This window comes from Perca fluviatilis, chromosome 22 (assembly GCF_010015445.1).
Source record: "Perca fluviatilis chromosome 22, GENO_Pfluv_1.0, whole genome shotgun sequence".
NCBI classification, from domain to species: domain Eukaryota; kingdom Metazoa; phylum Chordata; class Actinopteri; order Perciformes; family Percidae; genus Perca; species Perca fluviatilis.
In genome coordinates, this window is record NC_053133.1 from 30,636,898 (window position 1) to 30,659,641 (window position 22,744).

Genomic DNA, 22,744 nt, shown 5'->3' on the forward strand with positions numbered 1-22,744 from the left:
AGGGGGACACATTTTATGAAGGCTAATACTGAGTGAGGAGAAAGCGTAGCGGCAAATGTAACTTTGTCCAGTTTATTTTTCCGAGGCGAATAGAACGGGCAGCTACGTGCGGTGTCCGATCATGCTGTATTTGTTGCTATCACCTAGCAACCTAATTACGTGAGGAAAGCTGTGAAAGGTGAAGTTTTCGGAGGAATCCTAGCCAAATCAGTCTAATACATTGATGCCATTAACACAAAGTTTAGGAGCGCAATACTAATGATTTAGTTTGAAGTTCCTGTGATGTGACGTTTCCAGTCTATGGTCAGACTCAAACACACGGAGCTCTGAAGCAGACCTGTGCGTCGCTTAGTGTCTAGTCTCTCTGTAAAAAGCTGGGCAGCTTCAGGTTTATGATGGACGTGCTCAGCTGTGGTCATGCGTTTGTGCTCTGTGTAATTCTGCAGCAGTAGTTTTGGTTTTCCACCTCCAATGTATAGCAGCGTACAGCCACCTCTCCAGCTAAACTATTTGTCTCATTCAGAGACCCAAGCGGGGCTCTGTGTCTGTCAGAAGGTCTGAGATCTACCGTATCAGCAGAGCAATCACATAATGCACAGCAGGCTATGGTGCAGGTAGATTATTTTCTGAAATATAGTATTCTTGTAATAGCCTATGATAACTTTATTTTTCTCAAAAAAACTTTATTTTTCTCAAAATATATCACAACTCTTGCAAATCACAGAGTACACAGACATACTGTATTTTGAATGTGCAAAGATTTGACCAGAGAAAACCCAAGACTATACCGCAAACCCATACGGAGTACTGAAGCGAAATGAAAATTGAGCGGAAGTACGTAGGACGACGGAGCCAGGCTAGGCTACATGTGTGCTGACTCAGATAGAATTAGTAGTTTAAGTCGATCCAAAGGAGAATATAGAGAGTACCATTTTTGAGGTGGTACAAAAACTACAGTCAATATCACCGGAAGCGCCGAGTTTTTTATTGGTTGATTTTAACCATGTGATACTGAAAAAAGCACTTCCACATTACTATCAATACGTCACTTGCCCAACCAGACGGAATAAAACACTTGATCTGTGTTATGGGTCAGTAAAGGACGCCTTCAAATCACTTCCATTACCTCCTTTGGGCTCGGCCGATCACAACTGTGTGTTTTTACTGCCCACCTACAAGACTGTCTATTGCAGAATGCCTGACAGCCTTACTGCAATATATTCCATTTTTGTCCCAGTAGTGATTCATTTTATGAATAGCAATAAGATGGGGAAATTGTCTTAGTGTGATTTTAGTGTTTTGTTCTGTGTGTATGGTGTTTGTTGTTTATATGTTTGAGAAATAGCCTGAACTTCCTCTCTGGAACTTAATTTACCTACGGGTACAAATAAATGAACCTGAACCTGAAAGCAATACAGAATGCCTGACAGCCTTACTGCAATATATTCCATTATGTTTTTATGTGTGAATTGTAATCTATGTTTCTCTTTACATAAAGATATTTGCAGCATAAATTGATTCAGAAAAGGGTAGAAATACAGTGCCTTGCGAAAGTATTCGGCCCCCTTGAACTTTTCGGCCACATTTCAGGCCTCAAACATAAAGATATAAAACTGTAATTTTTTGTGAAGAATCAACAACAAGTGGGACACAATCATGAAGTGGAACGAAATTTATTGGATATTTCAAACCTTTTAAACAAATAAAAAACTGAAATATTGGGCGTGCAAAATTATTCAGCCCCCTTAAGTTAATACTTTGTAGCGCCACCTTTTGCTGCGATTACAGCTGTAAGTCGCTTGGGGTATGTCTCTATCAGTTTTGCACATCGAGAGACTGACATTTTTGCCCATTCCTCCTTGCAAAACAGCTCGAGCTCCGTGAGGTTGGATGGAGAGTGTTTGTGAAAAGCAGTTTTCAGTTCTTTCCACAGATTCTCGATTGGATTCAGGTCTGGACTTTGACTTGGCCATTCTAACACCTGGATATGTTTATTTGTGAACCATTCCATTGTAGATTTTGCTTTATGTTTTGGATCATTGTCTTGTTGGAAGACAAATCTCCGTCCCAGTCTCAGGTCTTTTGCAGACTCCATCAGGTTTTCTTCCAGAATGGTCCTGTATTTGGCTCCATCCATCTTCCCATCAATTTTAACCATCTTCCCTGTCCCTGCTGAAGAAAAGCAGGCCCAAACCATGATGCTGCCACCACCATGTTTGACAGTGGGGATGGTGTGTTCAGGGTGATGAGCTGTGTTGCTTTTCGCCACGCAACATAACGTTTTGCATTGTTGCCAAAAGTTCAATTTTGGTTTCATCTGACCACAGCACCTTCTTCCACATGTTTGGTGTGTCTCCCAGGTGGCTTTTGGCAAACTTTACGCGACACTTTTATGGATATCTTTAAGAAATGGCTTTCTTCTTGCCACTCTTCCATAAAGGCCAGATTTGTGCAGTATACGACTGATTGTTGTCCTATGGACAGAGTCTCCCACCTCAGCTGTAGATCTCTGCAGTTCATCCAGAGTGATCATGGGCCTCTTGGCTGCATCTCTGATCAGTCTTCTCATTGTATGAGCTGAAAGTTTAGAGGGACGGCCGGGTGCCCGTAGAATTTGTAGTGGTCTGATACTCCTTCCATTTCAATATTATCGCTTGCACAGTGCTCCTTGGGATGTTTAAAGCTTGGGAAATCTTTTTGTATCCAAATCCGGCTTTAAACTTCTCCACAACAATATCTCGGACCAGCCTGATGTGTTCCTTGTTCTTCATGATGCTCTCTGCGCTTTACACGGACCTCTGAGACTATCACAGAGCAGGTGCATTTATACGGAGACTTGATTACACACAGCTGGATTCTATTTATCATCATTAGTCATTTAGGTCAACATTGGATCATTCAGAGATCCTCACTGAACTTCTGGAGAGAGTTTGCTGCACTGAAAGTAAAGGGGCTGAATAATTTTGCACGCCCACTTTTTCAGTTTTTTATTTGTTAAAAAAGTTTGAAATAGCCAATGAATTTCGTTCCACTTCATAACTGGGACCCACTTGTTGTTGATTCTTCACAAAAAATTACAGTTTTATATCTTTATGTTTGAGGCCTGAAATGTGGCAAAAGGTCGAAACGTTCAAGGGGGCCAAATACTTTCGCAAGGCACTGTAGGTGCATCAAAATTCACCAGAATGCAGGAAATGAAGAGTTTAATGCTCAAAAATTTCAATACATCATTTTAAATCTTTTGGTGTTATTGGAATAAAAAAATCATAAATCTCACACTAAAGTGAAAAAGGCTGTTGCTGCAATTTGGTTAATTTTGCAGGAAAAAACACTGTTGTTATTATTAGATGAGGAGCCTACGATCAAAATAATGAAGTTACTGTCTGTGCATATGTCTGACCTGGGCTGGCACATGTTCACGTTAAAAAGCGTGTGCGTGCACAAGCACTACGCAAAGTGTTCCAGTTTTAGTTACGGGAAATCTGGTCACCCTAATGTAGCAGCATGTTTGCAGCTTAAAATTATCAAAACTTTCTGTCGTTTTCTCTTGCCGGTCTCTTCTTAACCCCTCACTATTTTTGCTGTCATCCTTCATTTTGTAAACTGCGCCCAGCGTCAGCCCGTTGTGCACTAGTAATAATCTTCCTTTCGGAAACAGTGAGCCTTACAACATTAGTTACATTAATTAAACAAAGCTTCGAGGCAAAGAATTTTGCATCGAGGATTTATAGTAATTGAATTATTCGAGTTACTTGAAAAATCGTTTCAGCCCTAGAAACAACAAGCACATAAATGAAAACATACAAATTGATGGTAACAGACAAATTACAATATGAATGTACTAATCCCACTTGCAACTCCATGTCCATGGTTCAAACTCCCTTGCATAAAGGTGAACTATCAACACTCCCCACAAAGCCGCTTTAACTTATTATTTAAAAATTGCCTTTGTTTGGCTTTGTTAAATATGCACATGTAGGTTGTTCCATAAAGAAATCACAGCATAGAAAAATAAGCTTTTTGCTATTTTACCTTTAGCACAAAGAATATTGCATGACATAATGCTTGCTCTTGTGCAGTTACTGTAAGTTGACTTCCAACTATGTCAATTGACAGTTAATATGTTCTGGGGTTTTTAACTTGATTTTCAACAGGTAATAATCTAACTTGTTTCATTTTTGTAGGTCCTATATGTGAACTGGGAGGAGCATTGAAGATGTATCTGATTATTCTTATTCCTAGCTACCTACTAGCGTTTGTTTTACAGACTTTTCTGAGTCCACTACACAATATGGTGCAGGCATAGTCTAAATGGCACTGGATTAATAAGGCAACTGAACTTTTCTTCACATTTAATAGAACAAACAAGTGTAATGAAAAAAAACCTTTTTACATTATAAGATAACATTTTAGAGAAAGATTGGTTGATAGAGGCTCTGAAGTATTTGACACTGGTTTCTAATTCAATATTTCCTTCACACTGTATTAATTGTATTGCTTCTTTTGAGCTTAGAGAGAAGTGTTTAGTGCCAAATAAAAGGACTCCCAGATCAGAAAATCTCTCTCTTAACAGAGACAGTTCTCTATTAAGAGTACCATAGTACTCTTAATAGTATATTTTCCAGTGGATACAAATAAGGTAGAATCATCTGCGTAAAGCATAATTTTAAAAACAACAATGGTCCGAAGGTAGAGCCCTTTGGTACCCCACATGTGACCTCCATAACTGTGGACAGGGCCTTTACACACCTATTTACTGTTTGCCAACCAGGATTCAAACCAAGTTACTGTTATTTAGTGTCCCTCCGCTTTGCATTGGGCCAAATAACGCCCCTAAGACGTGATATAATCACAACATACCACGGCCTGTCACAGGCTTTTGCTTAAATAAATGATTACACACTGATGAAATCCTCTTCTTATGAGCACAGGGTGTTTATGATGCTATGTGTTGCACCCTCTCTTTTCACAGCACCTTTCCTCTTGAACTCTACCAGATTTGCCCAGAATGGAGTTCTGGATGAGTTCAAGAACTCATTGATTATAACATAGTAATGTCGAGCCACACATATAAATGGATTATGAATGGATTAATATCTACACATTTATTCTTAATACAGATTGTGGGGCTGTGGGTTGTCAGAGTTCAGCTGTGCTTCTCTGGCCTCAGCTCTGATGTCTCACCCCTCCCATCTGAGGAAGCTGGACCTGAGTGATAACGAGCTGCAGGATTCAGGATTGGAGCTGCTGTGTGATTTTCTGAAGAGTCCAGACTGTGGTCTGAAGACTCTAAGGTCAGTTCACTGACTCTCTGTTATTATAATAGATCTCATATGTTTAATTAAAAATTTAACCTAATTTATATGCATACTAGGGATGTCACAATAACCAATACATCTGTACCAAGTCAAAGTTTTCCTAAAGTACCACACTTTAACCACACAGTAACACACTCAGCCTTTGGCTTTAGCGTATATCTACGGCAACAGCTTTCATGAGTTCACCAAGAACTAGGGATGGAAGCTGGGAACCTGGAGCTTGGAATTAGGTTGGAAGCTGGGATGCGGGTGCTTTGAATGGAAGCTGGGACCCTGAGGCTTGGGATTAGGTTGGAAGCTGGGATGTGGGTGCTTTGAATGGAAGCTGGGAACCTGAGGCTTGGGATGGAATTAATAATAGTAAAACAATAACAATGTCAATCTACTCTACTCAGGAAAGCACTAGTAATTGATTAGGACACAGTAATGTTGAGCTACACAATGAAATCCTGGACATATTTGATTGGATTTTAAGTAGATTGTATCTACTTTATGTATTCTTTATTCAGATTGAGGTGGTGCAGTTTGTCAGAGATCAGCTGTGCTAATCTGGCCTCAGGGCTGAAGGCCAACCCCTCCCATCTGAGAGTGCTGGACCTGAGAGACAACAAGCTTCAGGATTCAGGAGTGAAGCTGCTGTGTGACTTTCTGGAGAGTCCAAACTTTGAACTGGAAACTCTGAGGTCAGTTCCCTGACTCTGTTACTGTTATAGATCTATTATGTATAATTAACAATTAAACCTAATTCATGTGCAAACATAGCATGCATCCACTTACATCCAACGTTGCAATTATGTCTGCAGTAACAAGATACTTGTGTTTCTTAAAGAAAATGTAGGAAATGTCCACTGTCAAAATCATTGAAAACAGGAACTTTTGCATCTCTTAAGTTATCAAGTTACCTCAACGGAGACGTGATCTTCTTTGGAGGAAATGTGGATTGTTTTATTTTAGCTGTTTTGACATGAGGCTGATATTTATGGTTTAGATATTAATATATCTTTGCTGCGGGACACTTTGCCTCCAGAGAAGCCCGGAGTCTTGTCTTATACTGTTTGGACCCTTAAAATGGATGAAATGGGCTGATGTGATTGGCCATTATTAGAGCCCACCATTCCTGACTACTCTCTGTTTCATGTGAATGTAAAAATCCAGATTGAGTAGATGGCAAACATGGTGTGACCATGTTTATGTGGAATCACCAGTGCCATTAACTGAATCTGAATGTTTTAACTCATAAAATAACTGCTGTATTTGTGTTTTTCCTTTCAGGGTGGATGGCAGAGAATACAAGGCTGCACCTGACATACATGAAGGACGTGAGTAACAAACTGTTATTAAAGCAGGAGCACAAGTGGAAGATTGGCTGCTGTGCTTTATGGTGCTGGTTAATCCTAGTAACCACAGCAGTTCTGTTGCTTTGTACTGTTCTGTGTTGCATGTTGGGTAAGATTATGGCTGGAATCTTGGTATCGACCCACTTTGGACTTGGTCTTGACCTAAACAGGATCTGTTTCTACATTCTGGCTTTATTGGAGGTTGAATGTTGGGTCACCAGAATGTCCAAAATAGAGTTTGACATCTTAATCCCCCACCAGATCCGTCCACGTTGAAGACAAACCTCTATGTGTCTGAGGACAGAAGAGAGGATCAGTTGTGTGATCAGCTCCTTTTTCAGTCTCAGGAAATGTTACATTTCACACCTAAACTGCTGACTGAGTCTGGAAAGACTTCATACAGGTAACCAAATTATAAAAAGCTGATTACCTTAACCAAGTCAACTGCTTTGAGTTCTTTAACCCCACCTCCTTTCTACACTTTAATCTAAAGGTTAACCGTTTCAGTTCAGTTAATCTCATTTCATTCTTAAAGGTGCAATATGTAATATTGTATGTAATACTGGCAGCTAGCGGTTAAAATAGTTACTGCACTACCAATTCAAAATACTGGAGAGTCGTTTCCCCCGCCCCCTCCTGCCCAGACTCGAAGTTCACGGGGGTTGCCAGGCTGAGACCGCAGCATTCACAACAAAGTTGCTAGACGCTTTTCTTACATAGCCAGACATTACTTCATATCACAGCAGAGTAGCTAACATTAGATGCTTTTCTCACATAGCCAGACATTTCTTCACAGCACAGCGGAGTAGCTAACGTTAGATGGTAGTCTCACATAGCCAGACATTACTCCACAGCACAGCAGAGTAGCTAACGTTAGATGCTAGTCTCAAATAGCCAGACATTACTCCACAGCACAGCGGAGTCTTTTATATATGTCAATGAGCGGAGTAGCTAGCTAAAGTTAGATTCTGGCTATATTGATAGTCATAAAAGCCCGTGCTCACGTGGAGCTCTGTAACCAACTGACAGACACACTTTTTCGGCTTAAAATTACAGTATGAACCGCTAAAAACACAACAACCTCACCGTCCTCTCCACACGCCAGTCAGGCACACTTCCTCGGCTTAGAATTACAATAAGAAACGCTAAAAATACCACTGCCTTGCTGACGGAACACACTTCATTGGCTTAGAATTACGGCAACAATCGCTAAACACACTGCAAACTCATCCTCACTCACTTCCCGATCTACAGCCCCCCTCTCGTGGCTTAAAATAACTCACCGTTGTCGGCTCCAGCTGCTGAACTACACGTTGTAAACAGCCGTGGCCCGCTTGCCTGGTCCTCCCGGTAACGTTAGCAGTTAACAGGGTTAGCATGGCGGCGTTAGCCAGGACCAGTCGGGATCACTTTACTGGCTGTGTCTCAATTGTTTTTGCGAGTAACCAACTCGGGTACTCTAGCTATATAATTCAATGTGAGTATACAAATGTTGAAATGACATAAAATGCCCGTCTCTAGTGGCTGTGATAAATTAGCCTGAACGCTATGCTTACCTGTTCAGGAGGAAATAAGCCAATTCTGCGTCCTTTTGGGATCTATGTGTCTCCATCTTTCAAATACATCTCCAATACTTACCAGGGGGGTTGTTACGTCTCTGTTACGCAACTTTTTTTAGGTTGGGTAGAATCTATCTCCATTTATCCTGTTCGTTTGTTTGCTGCTTTCATGGCTGTACTACGTTACAGCGTGGCAGCGGGTTGGTTACGTTTTTACAGGTATATCTGGCAACCCGGCCTGGCTGTCAAACTGGGCCGTTGGTACCAACACACAGATCAAAACATAAACAGAAATTCCGTCACGGAATGTAAATTTCAAAAAGAAAAAATACTGACATTAGCATTGTTGTCAGAAAAGATAGTATTTCAGCTTAACATGTTTCCTTAATATCTGATGATCTATTGGTGTCATTTTTGGATTTATTACAGTACAAATATTACATATTGGACCTTTAAAGCGTTTGTATACTTCATCAGAACTGCATGTTAGATGTCACTTCACTTCACTTTAAACATGCATATAATTAACACTCCTGCAGCTGCTGCTTCTCACTCTTTTTTTCACAGAAAGTCAGTTTGATCCCCAACATTTTAAGCAATTCAGCAATCACATTTCTGAATATCTGACAGATTGGTTTTTGTGTGACTTTCAGTTTGAGATCACAACGCCTGATCAATCACCTACATCCTACAGGTTCAGGTGTCCTGGTCCAGGTGGGTTCCAGTGTGCTTTGACTGGACTGGTGTTTGTTACGACTCAGGAGGCGGAGCTGCTGTACAACACTGTCCAATGGGATGAGAGCCTCCTCCAATCAGCTGGCAGGATGGCTGCAGGGCCGCTGTACGACATCAAGTGTTCAGAGGAGGCTGCTGTCTGTCAGCTCCACTTTCCACACTGTGAAATCATAGATGGTAAGAGATGAGTTTAATAGAGCTGCTAGTTAGTAGTAGTCAAACTAGTAACACTGCTGTAATACAATAGTTAGCCATAAAACCAAAGTTGACCAGCTGTGTGTCTCCACAGCTCCTCTGCCTGATGGCCTGTTGTCTGTCGTCCACATCACTGATGATGGGATGAGCATCCTGGAGCCGCTGGAGATTACTGACACTCACGTGGTTGTAAATGTCCCTCATCTCTCTGTCTTTGGCCTGATCTGGGATGCTGTTACAAGGTTGTGGACGAAACCGGTTAGCGGCCAAGTTCTGCTGTTCCTCGGACAACCAAACCCAGAAACACAGAGGCAAAAACTCAATTTGCTTCTCCTGCCGAGAAACATCCCTCTGAACGAGGTAAAGCGTCATGTTTGTCTTAAAACACCAGTGAGCATGTTGTAATGTGTTTGGGGGTTGTAGTGCTGTTGGTGTTGATGTAGTCCAGAACGTAGGAGGCATATGAATCAATGTCCTTGTGGAGTCCAGGGTGGCAAACTCCAGTCTGTGTGTTCAAACTGGTGCTAAGTCTGCCACTCCTAACTGTCCTCACTGAAGGTTTAACACATTTGATGAGTGGTGTGTACTTCATTTTGAAAGTTGAAATGTTCTGATGTGTCTTTAGGTGAGGGAACAACATCAACAATCTAGAAACATCCAGGTTCCTTCCACATGTAGACTCATCAAAGATCAAAGTTACACCGTCCAATGTCCTCAGGCCGTTAAAATACAGCCGGACGTGAGTATTTCAAAATAAAAGTCTTTGTTAGTGCTGTAACATGCAGACACGTTTTCATCATTTAGTTAACTTTAGATTCTCTGCAGATACTGACTCTTTGGTTTCTCAGAAAGCAGATTTTGAGCTGGAGTTCGGACCAAACTACCACCCAACGTTTGAGATCCGCCTGCCTATAAACACACCAGAAGTGACTTTAAGAGTCCAAGACGAAGGACAGAGCGTCTGGGAGCATGACGTGGAACTGATTGGTAAAGTTTTGATCCACCTGCTACAACAGAAGAGAATAGACTTATATAGTTATGAAGACAATCAGTATCGGTGGCTAAAAGCGCGATTGGGGCATTTCTAGTTAAAATCAGACGTGACTTCACTTCCTGAAGGTTACCATGTGACCCAGAATGTGAAGTAACTCCGTTTGTTCCCTAAAGTTAAAAAAACTCTGTTTCCTTTTCTTTTCAAACGGGACATAAACCCCGGTCTCCTGGGGGAAAGTGATCTTAGCAGTGAACTATTCCCCGGTGAATGTTCAGGACTGGTCATGTCTGTAAGTTAGATCAGAAGGAGGCTTTAGCATGAAGCTACTGTTGTTGTTCAGAGTCTGTAGCTGCTCTTCCTGTGAGACAACGCTGACCTCACTGCTTCTGAAAGATCTGATTGGCTGTTTTAAAACTAGCTCTCCATCTACATAAACAGAGGACACAAAACCATGATCTAGACCCTTTGCAAACACGTGATCACGACCACATGACAACGCAATGACGGACGGCAGAATCACCGGAAGCACAAGCTAAACATTGTAGTAGACGAGCGGAACGTGTCATTAGTTTCAATCAGTTTAAAAAGATAACACTAAATAAACTGTAATAATAATACTATCTTCTTTTTTATGGCTTCTTCTATTGAACAACAAGTTGTCGTGCCGTTATCTGTCGAGGTAGGGCGTCTGGTAGGTGCTCACAAAGAGCAGTATTTGGAGAACTTGGAGATCACAGGATTGGATACTGACCCTTACCTTCTTCCTCTCTCCGTTTTCAAAGACCTCATTAAATCACAGTCTGCCCGACTTCAGTCCACACAATCTGTACCACTATTTGGTAAACAGGGTATCCCCATACACTTCTGCTGATCTCGAAGAGTTTTAAACACATCGAAGGATTATGGCGTTTCATAATGAGGGGTGGTGATGGCACAGTGGATATGACACATGCCTTTGGTGTTGGGGATCCGGGTTTGATTCCCACTGCGATACCAACCAATGTGTCTAGTCCTAGTTGCTCCAGAGATGTGTTACCTCTGACACATATAGCAATTGTAAGTTGCTTTGGATAAAAGGTGTCAGCTAAATGAAATGTAATGTAATGTAATAACACTGAGCCAGTTAGCTGCCCTCTGCAAGAGTGCATGGCTGTATGGCTGCAGCCTGGAGACCGCCTGTCTCATGCCTGAGACAACAAATTCAGATGTTCAGAATACGAAATTGCGAATTATTTTCTAAATTAAGTCACGGTTAAGTTAGTAAGCATGATGCAATTAATTGAGCGCCGTTTAAACTCTTAAATTAACGATAACCATACATAGTTGGCAGATTTGTGCATGCTAACGTTTGTTTATTTGATGAAACCTGTGATGACTTTACATTTTTTTTATTAATGCTTTTTTGCAAATTCATAACAGTAAAAAAAAAACGACAAGCGTAACATAAAAACATAAAGGGTGAGGCTATTTGCACCCCTGGTACAATTAGCAGTGTATGCTATTTGCACCCCTGGTACAATTAGAAGTGTATGCTATTTGCACCCCTGGTACAATTAGCAGTGTTTGCTATTTGCACCCCTGGTACAATTAGCAGTATGCTATTTGTACCCTGGTGCAATTAGAAGTGTATGCTATTTGCACCCCTGGTACAATTAGAAGTGTATGCTATGTGTATGCTATTTGCACCCCTGGTACAATTAGAAGTGTATGCTATTTGCACCCTGGTACAAATATCAATGTATGCTATTTGCACCTGTGCATTTAGTACGCTTGGCATATATTTCACACAGTTATCCATACTACTCATGTATTACACCTTTTGGAATATTATGCGTCCTGACATTCTTACCCTAACCATAACCATCCCACTCCTCTTGCCTAAACCTAACCAACCCAACCAGAGCAGGCATATTCATGAGTCCTCCCTACCACCCTGCAAAAAAATACAACGTTCGCGGGGTCCTGACTTGCGCAATTGCATGCAAATTATCCAATCCAAATTTAAAAACATAAGATCACCACACAGGGGAATCGAACACCAAACTCCCATACCAAAGGCAAACGCACTAACCACTCACCTAGCAGTTCTTTCAGGAAGATGAACAACTTTTTACCACTTGGTTTCTTCAAGCCTCGGTTGCTAGGTAACCATACTGTATACAAAAAAGTAGGTACTAACTAACAAACTAACGGTTGTATGCTTTCACTGAAGACAGAAAGCGCAACTGTAGTATCCATTTTCCGCTAGAAATTCAATTGTTATAAACTTTAGAGACAAAACCTCCCTAATATGCCAGTTTCTGCGGTCATGGAAGATGAACGTCCGCCATGATTTCGGTGCACGCGAGCAACGTTTTTTTGTTGTTACGTCACAAGGTGTAAATAGCTCAGCTGTGTGGCCGAGGCTATTCGTACCGGGGGTGCAAATAGACACTCCGAAACATAAAACATATGCCAAATGCAAAAAAGTATAGCTCAACAATGAAGCCACCCACATAATACTAAAATTAATACACTTTTACAATTATTACATATAAGACCACAGAAGAGTAGGCTCCAATAAAAAGGTTTTCATGCCTCCCATTAGAAGAGGATCTGATATCTAACATTTAGATAAGAGGTGGTTAACCAATATTTTATTATAGGCTAAATCTTTTTAATCTTCTATAATTTCAAAAGCTACATTTATGGATATGAAATTTGACAACAAACATTAGGATTAATATGAAATATTGGTTAACCTCCTTTCTGAAATCAAACTGCATCAGCGTTTAACGTTGATGTTTGTTCAAGCCATATTACATGAGACAAACATGAAACTGCTTTGCTAGCTCCATCGTGTTGTAACTAAGACATCTGCTGAAAAAAATAATTGTATTCATTAGCATAATTTCTGTACTTTTTAGTTCAAAATATCCAAAACACCAAAGTACGAAGACATAGCAGACCAGACGCGAGCTATAATTTTGAAAAGTCGAAGCTCGGGACGGCACCAGCCGGGAGGCCATGAGACGGGTGGTCTCCAGGCTGCAGCCATACCCGACTCGACTGAGCCAAGCCAACTGAACGACAGATCATGATCAAACTGTAAATGTGAATAACTTGTACTAACATTTGAATTTCCCTTCGTATTAAAGGCAACCTCTGAGCAGGCTTGTGAATTTCAACAGCTGACTTTGGGTATAAATAACACAAGTTATTTTGGAAGCTAATGTTAGCTAGCAATCACCTGTTGAGCTTCATGCAAAGTCTGCAGCAAGCAGCAAAGACAATCTCCCAAAAGAGTCACATGAAGTGAAACTGAAGGGAAGTTGTGCACCATTCAAATACAAAGACAAAGGTGTGGTCTGTTGTTGTTATCACTTTAAGATAATTCAACTTAACTAACCTAACTAAATAGAAGCGGTTTAGGCAGGCTAATGCGCTAGCATTACGTGGCTAATAGTTAGCTAGCTCTACGTTAAGAGTGATTTAATATGGGCCAGTTTTTGATACATTAAATATCGAAGTAACCTTAGAAGTTCCCCTTGTTAACACAATGACTCAAACCACACATAACACAAAGCCTACAGAAGCCACCGCACAACAAGAAATAACCATTTTATTATATGAGCGAACACGTACGCGTTTGACTGGATGTCCGTCTACAGCATAGCTCTTCTGTTCTGTATATATATATATCATATTTAAAAAAGGAGCACCTTGTTCAGTTGTATTTGTCTGTTCTGTATGTTCAAAAATATAAAACAATAAAATTTTGATCTAAACAAAAAAAGAGCACAAAACGGTGAAAACAACCACTGGATGGGAAAAGGGTATTTTACCATAACTTTGAATGCACCACGAGGCTGGCAAGGCGAGGCTGAGTCTGTTTTTCAGACAACGGCAGCTCCAGTCCGGTGTTGGAGTCCTCTCCAGTAAAATCCAGACACACTTTTACACCGTTTAGCTCTCAGCATTTTAACCGTGTTTACTCCAGCTGCTAGCTAACGGTAGGCTAACGTTACCTGCTGTCGAGTCTAGTGTTAACTAGCTAAAGGTAGGCTAACGTTACCTGCTGTCGAGTCTAGTGTTAACTAGCTAAAGGTAGGCTAACGTTACCTGCTGTCGAGTGTAGTGTTAACTAGCTAAAGGTAGGCTAACGTTACCTGCTGTCGAGTCTAGTGTTAACTAGCTAACGGTAGGCTAACGTTACCTGCTGCTAAGTGTAGTGTTGACTGAACTCCCGTGCAGCGATGTTTCAGTTCCCTCTAATGTCCGTTTTCTGAGCATCAGAAAGAAGGGCAGGCATTTAAGTGGCACCTAAATAAGGCACCGAAATCCGCGTTGCTATTCGGTACAGTAGATAACGTTCGTTAAGCCACCGGTGCCGTATTAGCAACGGGTCTCGGACTCCATTCAAAACGGGGATTTTCGCCAAAGTTTGCTAAAACAAAAAGAACGTTAATCTTGCGATAAAAAAATGTACGCCGTTAAAATGGGTTTGCGTTAACGCTGTTAATAATGCGTTTAACAGACAGCACTGGTTTCTGATTACTTCTTAAAGGAGAACACAAACTGACAACAGTCTTTTCCCCGGTTATCTTCCAGCTCCAAAACTCAAAATCCCAGCACCAACAGAGGACAGAAACCCAGCAGAGGACAGCGACTGGGCTTTGGTAAGACACAGCTCCTTTTTCTGTGTTAAATGCATTTCTATTTCTTGTTCAATTGCAGAATTAATACATACTGTATATGTGCTTCAGAACGGTATATCAAAACAGAAACAACGTTTAGTAGAAATACAGACAGACATGCAATAACTGTTACATAACTCTCCTTCAGGTTCATAATATTCTCTGATTTTACCAGGTAGGAACAACAGCTACAGAGGTCCTGTTTAACACTCTGGATAACCTCAGAGAAGAGGAGTTTAAGAAATTCAAGTGGTTCCTGACGAACAGTGAACACGTGAAAAACACACCCATCCCAGTGAGCAGGCTGGAGAATGCAGACAGGATGAACACCATTGATCTGATGATCCAGACCTTCACATCTGCTGGAGCTGTGGAGGTCACCAAACGGCTCTTAAAGAAGATACCTAGGATTGATCTGCTGCAGAAATTGGTCAGCATTTTAGAAACATCAGGTCAGTGACAGGAAGAGCAGAACGTGATGTATATGAGCAGCTTCATCAGCAGATCTGTGAGGAGACCCAAGCTGCTGTCTGAACGTGTGTTTATTGTTTAAAGTCATGCAGACAGAAAGAAATGATCCATATTGTTTGATACAGAGAGCACTTCAGTGTCAAATGAAGGAATTTAAGGATTTAAGGAATGGCATCTGCTCTGTTAAAGAACTTCTGGGGGAGAAAGTCAAGTTTGGGGCAGATTGAACAATGTAATCTGGAGTTACAAACCACTTTCTGTTTTTGGGGTGAGACATGGAAATTTGATGTCTCGCCATGGCAACGCCATTTGACAATTTATTAAAAATTTGCATAACCTTGATAACCTTGAGATTGCACACACAAAATGTCATCAGGGTAAATCTCTAGGAGGAGTTTGATAAAGTACAGAGGATGTAAATTACTCTAAAGTTGTACAGTAAATAGAAAATGGCTGACATCCTGTTGGAGCCTCTGATAAGCTTACCTTGGTATTCTTAAATATATATTTTTGGGGCATTTCTGCCTTTAATCACCAGGTCAGACATGAAAGTGGAGAGAGTGGAGGAAGACATGCAGGAAACCACCACAGTCCCCTCTGTGTCGAGGAATAAACCAACTCATCTACCCAGGCGCCCCTTTCCCTGGTATTCTTACCTTAATTGTGACCAATCTCCCCCCTCCTGCCTAAACCTAACCAACCCAACCCATGAATGCAACTAGTATTAGCCAATCAGAGGCAGAGTAGGGCGGGACATGCCTTCACCATCATAGGAAACGCTAATTAGTTTAGGGGATGGCTCCAAGAGGCCAAGAGGAGTCTAGAGGTGATAGATGTGCTAACTAAATGTTGTACATCTAGGTGAAACGTCCCGCAGGGGCTGCTTCATGTGTATTAATATATTATTCATAGTTACATACACATACTTAAGGCTGCTCAACTATGGGAAAAAAAATCATAATCACGATTATTTTGGTCAATATTGAAATCATGATAATTTAAGACAATTACTCAGTGACTTTTGTAAAGATGTTGCATTTATTGAGTTTAAGAAACCGTGAAAACACCTTGAACTATGAAATATCCTTTCATACTTTCCTGTTTGAACTTTTTTTCTCACTCACAACACAAGATAAAATAAGAGTTTACTTGCAAAAAGTAATGTGCAAATTAATAGTTTTTCTAAATTACATTGTTTTTGTGATCGTCGGGGCCAAAATCGTGATCACTATTAAAATGTGATTAATTGCACAGCCCTACACATACTAATGAAACACTATTTTGTCCATTGTTATCTTTCAGATCGAAGAGGGGTCATTTCAGAGGACATCATCCCAAAAGAGGACAGAGACCCAGCTGAGGACAGAGACCCAGCTGAGAAGAGTCTGTGGCGAGTTCGGACACAGTTTGTACAGCGAATGTCTGATCCAGTTCTGAACCAGCTTCTGGATAATCTCCTTGAGCGTGGTGTTCTAACTGATGAAGAAATGGAGTCAGCCAGAACACAAGGCAGAGCAGACAAAGCCAGAGACGTGATGGACACGGTGAGAAGAAAAGGAAGAGCAGCCAGCTCAGTTCTGATCTCTGCTCTCTGTGAGGTAGATCCGATCCTTTCCAGAGAGCTGAGATTAATGTGAAGAACCAAACTGTGGAGAGAGATGATGAATCTCTCCAATAACTGACTCTTACACATGATTACTGATTTGTAGTTTCAGCCACTAGATGGAGGCAGAACTTCACTGATAGACAAACAAGATGCAAATAATAGAGAAAGATTCCTGAGTGAAGATTGAACACCTGCTGGTTAAAGAGATACTGGTTGGTCATTTACTCATCCTCTACAGCCTCTGATGTCATCAAACAGCCTCTGATGTCATCAAACAGCCTCTGATGTCATCAAACAGCCTCTGATGTCATCTAACAGATGCTGCTGAATGCAGCGTGGCTTTTTCAGGCTCTGAACCACATTTTGTCTTTTACATGATTTCTTGGGGTGACCCAAATCTTCAGCGGTATTCAGAGAAGAGGAACAACAGCTGTTTCACCTGTTTTTGATGCTGAATGTTTCAATTGACAAACTGGGAAACAATTATAATCATATGCACTACCGGTCAAAAGTTTGGGGTCACGTAGAAAGGTCCATTCCAGACAGAATACCAGCTGAGATCAGTTTTTAACCAGGGCAGCAGTTTTCAGATGACATTATGTGCTTACATAATTGCAAAAGGTTTCTCCAATGTTTTCTCAGTTAACCTTTTAAAGTTGGTACTAGCAGTGGAAAAACACCATCAGTGACCCCAAACTTTTGACCAGTAGTGTATGTATGTGTTGCTTGCTGGCCGTTTCTCCTGAAGGAGTGTGCAGGGTATTCCCTGAACATGGACTAACAGGCTGGCTCTGTTGCAGCGTAACATTTCCTCCTGATGCTCCAACACTACTCTTCCTCTATAATCATGAAACTGGTGATACTGGACACAGAGCAGAGGAAATGATGTCCCAGAGATCTGCTGTACAACAGTAAAAACAGGACAGTCTTCTATTTATATTTTTTTACATGAGGTTTTACACAGAAATGGGGTCATAAAGTGTCTTATTTCTTTTAAATTAAACTCCTGATATACAGGAAAGGACTTAATGTCTGTCAGTTTGGTTTAGAGAGTTTCTGTTTTTATTATTTTGTCTCCTCTGATAACAGCTGACAGTAGATTGATGTTTGACAGCTCTGTGCCGGCTCCAAAGAACGGTTGTGAAGCGGTCCCAGTCTGGTTAGGTTTAGGCATTGTTGTCTCTCTTCATCCGTCCAGACCCTGAAGGGGGATTAGGGCCTCAGTCTGAGACCAGTTAGGACGGAGGCCGCTTTGAAAAAGGGACTAAGAGGCAAATCTGGGTCGCACATTCCTACAAAAACTTCCACTATGAAAAAAAAAACTTTCTTATGTATTTCTTATATTTTTTCATATTTTTCTATTTTAAATGATGTCTTTTAACTTTTGTACTGAGTTCATTGTTATGCACCAAATCACAAGATATATTTCTTGTACTGTATATGCAAACCTACTTGGCAATAAACAGTTTCTGATTTACAGAGGAAGTGTGTGTGTGTGTGTGTGTGTGTGTGTGTGTGATTTTCTGTCAGATGAAGCCTCCTGAATGACATTTTGAGGCAGAAACAACTTTTCAAACCCAATTTATTGCTCCTTTATAAAGATATGTAACAGGTAGGCTAAATTCTGGGTGGGATTATTATTATGGGATTATATCTGTCATATGTAAGATTTATGAATGAAGACACTCTGAGGCAGAAACAACCTTTTTAAAGACAAGGTAAGACAGGGGGCTCCTTCAGTCTCTCCTCTACTTGCGAGGACATGGGTGTGTGAAACGGTGCTCCTTGCTTTGAGATGTGTTGTCTCTGGTCTGGTGTGTGTGTGTCCCAGCTGATAGCCAATCAGCAGAGAGACTGGCTGTATCTCGTGGTGATAAAAAGGCAGAGCGCTCACAGCAGGGTGTTCAACACACAATCACAACATTTCTCCAAAATGTCTAAATCTTCTTTCGAAAAACAAACGATAAAAGCATCGAGAAATGCATTTAAAAAAAACATTGAAAAAGTGTCACAAAAGTTAAAAATAACAAGTGACAAAAACGAAGGTAGGAAGCATATGATCATCCGGGTCATTTTTGGCTTCATGCACCACACCTTCATTTTTTACAGTGCACGGAGCTCCTCCTCCAGTTCCTCCAGAACACACCGGAGGAGACTCGGGAAGACTTTAAACGTTTGGTCCGGTAAGAGGCACGCGCTCAGGTGTTTCTGTGTGACTCCAACATGGTTAATGTGAAGAAGAAGAAGAAGAAGAGCAGCTGCTGAACGGGTCCTGCTGGCACGTTCTGGTTTCTGGTAAGAGCTGCACGGTTATATAACGGCCCAAATAATTTCTACACACACACACACATAGGCGCCGATACCGTGGGTGCTCGGGAGCTTGAGCACCAAAGGAAAGTACTGAGCACCCACGTGTGCCAGATTGCCTGTGGGCTACATATGTTCAAAAATAAACATTGCAGTTGGTGCTGAGTGGAGCGTGTGATCCCTGATCGCTGTTACGTGTCACTTCGACTTGTCATCTCCAGTCCTATCTGTAGCCCATGAGAGAAGTGGCTCTGTCCTGAGCTGAAAGCCTACTTTACGGCTTTATTATCCAGTTCATAGGCGCGTGTGTTCACGTCGGCCGCTCTCCATTTTCTAAGGTTCTGAAATGCAAACAACTTTTGACTACTTTTTTTTTTTTCTTTCTTTTTAAAGGGCGTGCGCCTGTGCGCACCCACGGACGAAAACATAAATCGGCGCCTATGCACACACACGCACACACACACACACACACAAACACACACACACACAGCACACGGCTATAAACACGGTAGGCCTACACATAGACATTGTAATAGGCTACATTTACTCCACTGCTGTACTTCAGTACCAGATGTTGAGGTACTTGTACTTTACTTGAGTCTTTTCTTTTCATGTTACTTTCTACTTCTACTCCGCTACATTCATCTTTTCCAGCTTTAGTTACTAGTTACTTTAGTTACTCCTCTACATTCATCTGTTCCAGCTTTAGTTACTAGTTACTTTAGTTACTCCGCTACATTCATCTGTTCCAGCTTTAGTTATTAGTTACTTTAGTTACTCCGCTACATTCATCTGTTCCAGCTTTAGTTATTAGTTACTTTAGTTACTCCGCTACATTCATCTGTTCCAGCTTTAGTTACTAGTTACTTTAGTTACTCCGCTACATTCATCTGTTCCAGCTTTAGTTACTAGTTACTTTAGTTACTCCGCTACATTCATCTGTTCCAGCTTTAGTTACTAGTTACTTTAGTTACTCCGCTACATTCATCTGTTCCAGCTTTAGTTACTAGTTACTTTAGTTACTCCGCTACATTCATCTGTTCCAGCTTTAGTTACTAGTTACTTTAGTTACTCCGCTACATTCATCTGTTCCAGCTTTAGTTACTAGTTACTTTAGTTACTCCGCTACATTAATCTGTTCCAGCTTTAGTTACTAGTTACTTTTAGTTACTCCGCTACATTCATCTGTTCCAGCTTTAGTTACTAGTTACTTTAGTTACTCCCTACATTCATCTGTTCCAGCTTTAGTTACTAGTTACTTTAGTTACTCCGCTACATTCATCTGTTAAGCTTTAGTTACTAGTCTAATTACTCCATACATTCATCTGTTATAGCTTTAGTTACTAGTTACTTTAGTTACTCCGCTACATTCATCTGTTATAGCTTTAGTTACTAGTTACTTTAGTTACCCTACATTCATCTGTTCCAGCTTTGTTACTAGTTACTTTAGTTACTCCCTTACATTCATCTGTTCCAGCTTTAGTTACTAGTTACTTTAGTTACTCCCTACATTCATCTGTTCCAGCTTTTAGTTAATAGATACCTTTAGTTACTCCGCTACATTCATCTGTTCCAGCTTTAGTTACTAGTTACTTTAGTTACTCCGCTACATTCATCTCTGTTCCCCCAGCTTTTTTCTTTTTCTTTTTTTTTGTCAGCTTTAGTTACTAGCTTCACATCACATCATCTGTTCCAGCTTTAGTTACTAGTTACTTTTAGTTACTCCGCTACATTCATCTGTTATAGGGGCTTTTAGTTACTAGATACTTTAGATTACTCGCTACATTCATCTGTTCCAGCTTTGGAGTTTTTTTTTTACTAGTTACTTTAGTTACTCCTTACATTCATCTGTTATGTGCTTTTAGTTACTAGATACTTTAGTTACTCGCTACATTCATCTGTTATAGCTTCAGTTACTCCATTCCACTCCATTCCATCTTTAGTTCTGAATTCCTTCCATTCATCTATTCTTCCGTTACTCCATTCATCTATTTTCTTTCGTTGGATTCCACTCCTTCCATTCATCTATTTTCGTTCTTCGTTAATCCATTCTATTCCGTTCATTCCACTTCCATCCATTTCCATTTCGTTCGTCCTTCCATTCCATCCATTCCAGATTCCGTTATTCCTTCCATTCATCTATTTTCTTTCGTTCGTTATTCCATCATTCCATTTCGTTCGTTCGTTATCCTTCCATTCTATTTTCCGTTCGTTCCTTCCATTCATCTATTTCCATTTGGATTCCTCCATTCCATTCATCCTGTTCCATTTCAGTTGGTTATCCTTCCATTCTGTTCCAGTTTTCAGGTTACTCCATTCCATCTGTTCCGGATTCTGGGTTATCCATTCATCTGTTCCGGCTGGATTCTGGATTCTCATTCATCTGTGGATTCGATTCATCATTTTTGGATTCGTTATCCTTCCATTCATCATTTTGGATTCCATTCCATCTATTCCGTTCACTCCATTCCATTCATCTGTTCCTGGTTGGATTCATTCCATCCATTTCCATGCGTTCGTTATTTCCATTCATTTCCAGTTGGTTATCCTTCCATTCTATTTTCCTGGGTCCTTCGTTATCCTTCCATCCATTCCAGGTTACTCCATTCCATTCATCCTATTTTCCGTTACTGGGCCATTCCATTCATCTGTTGTGGTTATCCATTCATTGTGGTTGGGTCTGGGATTCTGTTCCTTTTTCGTTATTCCATTGGTCTTTCGTTATTTTATGCTGGATTGGGTCCATATTTTTCGTTGGATTCCATCCTGTTATGGGTCTTTGGATTAATCCATTTCGTCATTTTCGGGTCCTTCCATTCCATCCTGTTCCGGGTTCTTTCGTTATTTTCTTCCCTCCATTCCGGTTATCCATTCATCTGTGTCTGGGTCCCTCCTTCCGTTCATCATTCCATGGATTCTGGTCCTTCCTCCTTCCATTCATCTGGGTTATCCATTCATCTATTTTCTTCGGGTTAGTTCATTCCTTCCATTCCATCTGTTTCCTTTGGATTCCGTTATTTCCATTTGGATTCCATATTTCCTGGGATTCCTTCCATTCTGTGTTCCGGGTCCTCCATTCATCTGTTCCTGGTTGGGTTGGGTCCTCCATTCCATTCTGTTCCGCTGGGTCCATTCATCTGTGGGTCCATTCTATTTTGGATTCCATTTGTGGATTCCGTTTCCAGGTTATTTCCTTTGGGTTGGATTCCTTCCATTCCATCCATTCCTTCCTTCCATTCATCTGTTTCCGCTGGGTTCCTTCCATTCTTCCATTCATTCATCTATTTTCGGGTCCTTCATCGTGCTGGATTGGGTCCTCCATTCCATCTTCGTTCGTTATCCATTGGGATTCCTTCCATGGATTGGGTCCTTCCATTTCCTTCCGTTCATCTGTTCCTTCATCTATTTTCCTTCCGTTCATCCTGTGTGCTTCGTTCTGGATTCCATTCTATTTTCAGTTGGATTCCTTCCAGATTCCTCCTTCATCTGTTCCGGCTTTTGGATTCACTGGATTTTTGGATTGCTCCGGCTACAATGCGTGGCGGG

General features: G+C 40.9%; 3 protein-coding genes across 3 annotated transcripts in view; all 3 read left to right on the forward strand.

Annotated features, from left to right (window-relative positions):
• LOC120552635 overlaps positions 1–18,317 on the forward strand; it is a 38,537-nt gene extending 20,220 nt beyond the window's left edge. The window contains 11 exon segments of the mRNA XM_039790816.1: positions 5,121–5,294; positions 5,828–6,001; positions 6,591–6,637; positions 6,917–7,058; positions 8,909–9,126; positions 9,239–9,504; positions 9,770–9,883; positions 9,993–10,131; positions 14,729–14,796; positions 14,990–15,266; positions 16,588–18,317. Coding sequence (XP_039646750.1) covers positions 5,121–5,294; positions 5,828–6,001; positions 6,591–6,637; positions 6,917–7,058; positions 8,909–9,126; positions 9,239–9,504; positions 9,770–9,883; positions 9,993–10,131; positions 14,729–14,796; positions 14,990–15,266; positions 16,588–16,922 — 1,954 coding nt within the window. The 3' untranslated portion in view covers positions 16,923–18,317.
• The window catches only part of LOC120552648, a gene marked incomplete in the record, with an annotated part of 129,494 nt that continues 113,368 nt past the window's right edge, over positions 6,619–22,744 (forward strand). Inside the window, 1 exon segment of the mRNA XM_039790839.1 lies at positions 6,619–6,625.
• Positions 19,045–22,744, forward strand: part of LOC120552638 — a 52,403-nt gene continuing 48,703 nt past the window's right edge. Inside the window, exon 1 of the mRNA XM_039790818.1 lies at positions 19,045–19,186. The gene's annotated coding sequence lies outside the window, so the exon portion shown is untranslated. The remainder of the gene's footprint in view (positions 19,187–22,744) is intronic.